Source organism: Zea mays, chromosome 7 (assembly GCF_902167145.1).
Source record: "Zea mays cultivar B73 chromosome 7, Zm-B73-REFERENCE-NAM-5.0, whole genome shotgun sequence".
Taxonomy (NCBI): Eukaryota; Viridiplantae; Streptophyta; class Magnoliopsida; order Poales; family Poaceae; genus Zea; species Zea mays.
The window spans coordinates 131,178,798-131,185,584 of NC_050102.1; the positions used below are offsets into that span (position 1 = coordinate 131,178,798).

Here is a 6,787-nt window from a genome sequence, read left to right on the forward strand (position 1 = left end):
GAGCGACGAATTTTCGGGCGCTTTGACTCGGCTCGGCTCACGGCTCCTGGATATTGGACGACAAAGCGGTGGAAGCTTCTTATTTGGACCGGCCGCGGGCCGGCTGCAAGGAAGAGCGGCTGAAAGGGGTGGGCGAGCTGACTGCTGAGCATACGTACCCGCGCGAAGAAGCAGACGGAGGTCATCACGCTACCCGCGCGTGGCCAGTACCAGACAGACTCCTACCTACACTCAGAAAGCAAGAAGCCCAACGCCGAAAGCAACCACCGCGCTGGTCTCTCGCCTGTGCCGCCCTCGATCGCGCGTGAAGAGAAGCCCCTCACTTCCGTCCTCCTCCTGTCCTGTCCAGCTACCCCGGCCCCGACCCCGATAAAGCCCGCCCTTTAAATCGGCGGATCGAGGCGATGAGCGCCTCTCGCGACGCCAGGGCGGAGAGCTAGCCGGCCGGGAGCCCACACGCAGCTGGAAGCACCAGACCGATCGTGCCGGCCGAGCGGCGGCGCAGGCGCAGGCGCTTACATGGGAGTAGAGGCGGGCGGGTGCGGGCGGAGGGCGGTCGTCACCGGGTTCTACGTCTGGGGCTGGGAGTTCCTCACCGCCCTCCTTCTCTTCTCGGCCGCCGTCGCCGCCGCAGACTCCTACTAGCAAGCTACCAACCTTCTTTCTTTCATTCCCTTAGGTAGCTCAGCCGTACACACAACAACACACAAGTCATCAGTTACTAGCTAGTTAGTAGCCTATACAACACATACATACATACAAAGGTGAGTGAGGTTCGCGTGCAAGCAGAGCCAATCGTGCCGATCGAGCTATATACATAGCCGGCGGCGAGGGATGGGAGAAGCGGCCGCGGCCGTGGCGGCGTCGAAGAGGGGCGGCGGGCCGGCGCCGTTCCTGACCAAGACGCACCAGATGGTGGAGGAGCGGGGCACGGACGAGGTGATCTCGTGGGCGGAGCAGGGCCGCTCCTTCGTGGTGTGGAAGCCCGTGGAGCTGGCGCGCGACCTCCTCCCGCTCCACTTCAAGCACTGCAACTTCTCCTCCTTCGTCCGCCAGCTCAACACCTACGTGAGTACACTACGCCGCCGCTCCGGCCATCATCTCTTCTACTACGATCGATGCAATATATCACCTGTCGTCGTCGTTTAGTGATTGCAAAACACATACACTTGGTTTCCGTATTAAATTAATCAGCTAGCTAGCTAGATGATCGTTCTCTGCTCTATGATCTGTTAGTTCTGAAGCATGTTGTTGTTTTCGTCTGTGCTCGATAAATTAAGCTATGTTATGTGGTCGACGAGCGAGCCTTCCAGGCAGCTACCGTACCGTCTTCCAAGGAGTATATGCGTGTGAGCGTGTCACGGTTCGTAGGAAGGAGTGCGTCAGTCATGACACATCTCTACCACCCTTTAATTCCTTTCCCACGCAAAGCATGCTTGTCGTTTCAGAGCTAGCTGAAGAGGAATGACCTGCGATAACACTTGAAGATTAGGGTGCCGGTGCGGGTCTGAAATTACACCTGTGGGTACGATCGTGATTTAGATAGACGACTTCACGGATGTGATTACAGGAGTTTTTTTTTTTCTCTACCTGATCTAAGGCCCTGTTTGGGAACACAGTTTTTTCAAACTGCAGTTTTTCAAATACTAAAGTATACTTTAGTCATGACATTACTACAGTTTACAATGCTTCAGTTTTCGAATACAACAGTATTCAATACATCAAGGTGTTTGGGAAAAACTTTGGTTGAGACCAATCAGCCAGAGCGGGACCAAGCTGGCACTCTCTTTACAGAGAAAAACTTTGGCTGAGACCAAAGTTTCCAAAACTGCAAAACAAGTGCAGTATTTGCAATACTACAGTTTAGTATACAGAGATTTCAGATGAGTTTCCAAACACCTCAAAGTATATAATACCACAGTATTGCTCAATACTACAGTATTGCTTCAATACTGCAGAAAAACTTTGTTCCCAAACACCCCCTAAACTGCCATCTCTAACTACTATATATGTATAGAGCAAGGTGCACGGGGAAATTGAATAAGCAAAGCAAATCAGGTCGGTTGACACGCCACGGTATTGTAGTGGCGACAGAAGCATGGTATTCTATGGAACAGTTAAGGCCCTGTTTGGGAACAAAGTTTTTGAAAACCACAGTTTTTGAAATACTATACTATACTTTAGTTATGACAATACCGTAGTTTATAATACCGCAGTTTTGAAAACTGAGGTCCAGAGCTAAGTTTAGAATGCCTTAAAACAACTATAGTATTTGCAATACTTCAGTTTTGAAAACAGAGATTTTACCTAGCTTGCCAAACACCATTATGTATATAATACTGCAGTATTTGAGAATACTGCAGTATTCTTCCAAAACTGCAGAAAAACTTTGTTCCCAAACACCCCCTAAGAAGCTTCGGATGGACGAGCTTTTCAGGGCTAGCTCTTCTGCGTGGCCTACAAGAAGGTTAATTTAGCTAGGAATTGGATGCTATTAGCTGAGCAAGCAATATAATCATCCAAGGCATCCAGCAAGTATACTAATCTTTTGTTGCCTCTTCCATCTATTAGCTGGGATACGAAATCGCTCAAGAAATTGACTTGGAAGTTAGGATGATGATTTAGGCCCTGTTTGTAGTTTCTCCAACAGCTAGCTTCATAATTTGTTTTTGTTTTTTGGCTGGATAGTATTTTCCAAAATAGCTTCATGGTATTTGGTAAAGCTTCTTCTTTTTTTCTCTCTCTCAAGCCAAAGGAAAGTGATGCAGGGATACGAATAGCTGAAACACGAGTAGCTTATTCTAGCGCAGTCAAAGATTCACACTGACTTGGGTTCGTTCTCACTGAACCTTAATCTATTAATCAGAGGGAGAGAGAGCTAGCTTCTCTAAATCAATGTGTGAACAGCTATAAGGCGTTATCTGACCATGTGAGCGACGTATGGTGGTCAAAGTAGACAGGCCTGACGTGTTCATTTCGGCGTTTGTTTAGGGACTGGCTGAATAGGACACTGTGTCGAATGCAGCTCTTGTTCTTTTTGCCGCATTGGATACTTACGTCGACGGCGACCATGGCGCATGCGCATCCATATCCATGCAGGGTTTCCGAAAGGTGGTGCCGGACCGGTGGGAGTTCGCGAACGACAACTTCCGTCGAGGCGAGCAGGGTCTCCTGTCCGGCATCCGCCGCCGCAAGTCAACGGCGCTGCAGATGTCCAAGTCCGGATCCGGCGGCAGCGGCGGCGTGAACGCCACGTTCCCCCCGCCTCTGCCCCCTCCGCCTCCCGCGTCGGCCACCACGTCCGGCGTCCACGAGCGCAGCTCGTCGTCGGCGTCGTCGCCACCGCGGGCGCCCGACCTGGCCAGCGAGAACGAGCAGCTCAAGAAGGACAACCACACGCTGTCCGCCGAGCTGGCGCAGGCGCGCCGGCACTGCGAGGAGCTCCTGGGCTTCCTCTCGCGCTTCCTCGACGTCCGGCAGCTCGACCTCCGGCTGCTCATGCAGGAGGACGTGCGAGCGGGGGCAAGCGACGACGGCGCACAGCGCCGCGCGCACGCAGTGGCCAGCCAGCTGGAGCGCGGCGGCGGCGAGGAGGGGAAGAGCGTGAAGCTGTTCGGCGTACTCTTAAAGGACGCCGCGAGGAAGAGGGGCCGGTGCGAGGAAGCGGCGGCCAGCGAGCGGCCCATCAAGATGATCAGGGTCGGCGAGCCGTGGGTCGGCGTCCCGTCGTCGGGCCCGGGCCGGTGCGGCGGCGAGAATTAACTGTCATCCAATGTGAGGTTGATGACAAGGACAGTTTCATCCATCATATCGAGCAAGTAACAAAGCCAGTGCTGTGGTAAAACTGCAAAGACAGAACACAGGACACAGGAGAAATATAGGCGTAAGCATGTTAATTAAGAATTAATTATATATGGGATGCTTTTGAAGTAGCAAGATTGGAAGTAGAGATAAGTAAAACGGGCTAGAAGCAGCGCCCATGTGTTCAGAATGGAAAATTAGCGTTTCCGTGTGTGTGTTAAGAAAAACTTATATGCGCTTTCTGCGAGCACGGTTGATTCTTAAGAGCGACAGCAAATGAAAGGTGTATTATTAATTGAAGGTCACTTGACCACAAATATTACCTATCTCATCATTTCGTTATGGCCTTCACAGGACGAGGAAGAAAGAGAAGGATAGACTGTAGAGTTCTGTAAAAGATTCTCTAAATCAATAATTTAGGTAATTAATCTAAAAACTTCTAGTCTCAACAACTCTTTATATGAACTTTCTAAATATAGCTACTCCCCATCTAATCTCATTTCTATATACATTTGACAACCATTTACCAACTCCATAAACAAAAAAATAATAGTTGCATTAACGTAGGTAATGAAAGTGTGTGTTGACATTTATGACTTATTTTTTAATGTGAATAGATTTAAAGTAAGGCCCTGTTTGTTTCAACTTATAGATTATATAATCTAGATTATAGTTTAGATTATATAATCTGGATTATTTGCTCTGGATTAAATAAGCTAGGTGCTGCTGTTTGTTAGCTCAGATTATTTGGACTCGGCTTATTATTCATATGCATACAAATACAATAATACACTTGATTGTTTTAATTGTCTGGTGGGTGAGAACGCTTATGGATAGGTGGATGGCAATTGGAAGTAATTTTAATCAACTTGCCATGGGTAGTGGGTCTTTCATAAAAAATAAGCTGAAATAAGCACCCTTTGATGAGCTTATAGGATTATCATAATCTCAAGTGCTAGATTATATAATCTCATAAGATAAGTTACTTGTTTGTTTCCTCACTAGCTTATTTACATTGGATTATATAATCTATATAGATTATAATCTCAAACAAACAGGGCCTAAAACTACAACCTATATTTAGAGAGCTATTGGAGAACTCATATTTTTTTACTCCCAAACTTATTTAGCAACTACTTAAATCAATGATTTAGAGAGCTAAAATTTATATAACTATTGGAGCTGCTCTAAAGACTCCTAATGACATTTAACAAATTATAAAATTTCATATTTTTTAGTTTTAATAGATTTGTACATTTTAACCAAAGCAATATGACATTCATATATCAATAATATAATGGTAAACATTCTATCTTTTAATTTAAATATTAATAAACATATAAAAATATCAAGATGTCAGCACAGAATGGTCATGAAGCTTAAATATAACTAGAAATAGGCAGCGTCCTATCGGATGCTTTGTACCAGCCACCTACACTATATGGAAAAACTAGGGAGAGACTGGAGTTGGAAGATCAGGTTGTTCATAGATATCTTTGCAAATGCTGATGATGTGATATGTTGCTCCAAGTAAGTACAAATGCAAAGCTTAGAACTCAATTGTGAACTGGTATCTGTATCGGGTATCCTAATAGTAATGCATTTACAGAAATAGGAGCATCGTGTCAGACAAGAAATAGGTTAGTGATGCTCAGGAAATTGAAGTTTTCCTCTTCCTGAAATTCTCCCGTGTGTTAGAGTTCAAAAAATGCAAGCGTCCAGACAGACTTAATTACATTGTTCCCGCTTCACCAATTGTTCTCAATAAAGAAGAGGAACAACATGATTCTTAACTGGAGATGGCACCACTGAATTGCCAAATTAAGGCGCTAAATCTACTAAAGCCATATTCAATACTTTTGTAGGGTTGCAACTCATGTTCTATTGGTTCAATTTTTCAAAGCTCAGTTAAATAGGTGGTGACTTTGGAGAAAGGAGAAAACTCACTTTTCGGCCTCTGCATAAAGAACATGAATACAATATGTTAACGTTTTTGATAACTCCCCGGAGTAATGCTCGCTGAAATAAGATGAGAAATAGATCCATGGTCAAAATTATAGTAACCACGATATTGACCACATAATAAGACATGGAAAGCGCATGTAAAGCATCAAATAGAGATTACATCTTACATTCACCATAGTGCGTCATTCTTTCTTTCTTTTTGTTGAGAAGGCCATGCTCATGTCACAGAGGTGAGAAAACACTTGTTTTCTTTTTAGTTTTTTACTTTATACTCCTTCGGTTCCAAATTTCACAAACTATGTATGCAGAAAAGCAGGAATGACTTACATTTTGGAATGAAAGTGAAAGGGAAATATGCCCTTGGGCAATTTCTATAATGTTTTGGTGATTAAGTGCCCAACATGTTTAATTAAGTTCTCATGTGCCAAGTAAAGTGAGAAGTGCAAATCAAAGATAAAGGTACGTTTCTAGACTTAGTATATTGTTTTGAGTACTAACATATTTTGTCTAAGTGCTAGAAATAGGGAGAACAGAATTGGAAAAAGACTTGGCTCTATGCAGCCAACTCCAGCTCGGCTTGGCACACCGGACTGTCCGGTGGTGCACCGGACAGTGTCCGGTGCACCAGGCTGGTCCGCGTGAAAAGGCCGCTCTCGGGACTCGACGACGGCGTACGACTATATATCACCGGACCGTCCGGTGGTGCACCGGACTGTCCGGTGAGTCATCCACGGCGAACTCGTCGTCCTCGGGAAAAGCAAAGGTGCGACGTGGCTATAATTCACCGGACTGTCCAGTGGTGCATCGGACTGTTCGGTGAGCCAACGGTCGCCAGCGCCAACGGTCGACCTCGCAATCTTCGCGCGACACGTGGACTGCTCCAATGGTCAGCTGGTGCACCGGACTGTCCGGTGGGCACCGGACAGTGTCCGGTGCGTAAATCAGCTCTGAGGACCAACGGTTGGATGTGCCAGAAAAGGAAGGAGATCACGCACCGGACAGCTACAGTGACTGTCTGGTG

General features: G+C 46.3%; 1 protein-coding gene across 1 annotated transcript; it reads left to right on the forward strand.

Moving 5' to 3' along the window:
- The first annotated feature begins 399 nt into the window (after positions 1–399).
- LOC100283948 (uncharacterized) lies at positions 400–4,098 on the forward strand. Its single transcript, NM_001371965.1, has 2 exons — positions 400–1,068; positions 3,100–4,098. The coding sequence occupies exons 1-2, from the start codon at positions 835–837 to the stop codon at positions 3,760–3,762; spliced, it is 897 nt and encodes a 298-aa protein (NP_001358894.1). The 5' UTR covers positions 400–834; the 3' UTR covers positions 3,763–4,098.
- Positions 4,099–6,787: the final 2,689 nt, after the last annotated feature.

Excerpts from the sequence above, each read along its gene's own strand:
- LOC100283948 (NM_001371965.1), top strand. The coding sequence starts at position 835 with ATGGGAGAAGCGGCCGCGGCCGTGGCGGCGTCGAAGAGGGGCGGCGGG. Across the intron at positions 1,069-3,099 it reads TCCGCCAGCTCAACACCTAC|GGTTTCCGAAAGGTGGTGCC; the intron begins GTGAGTACACTA and ends ATATCCATGCAG.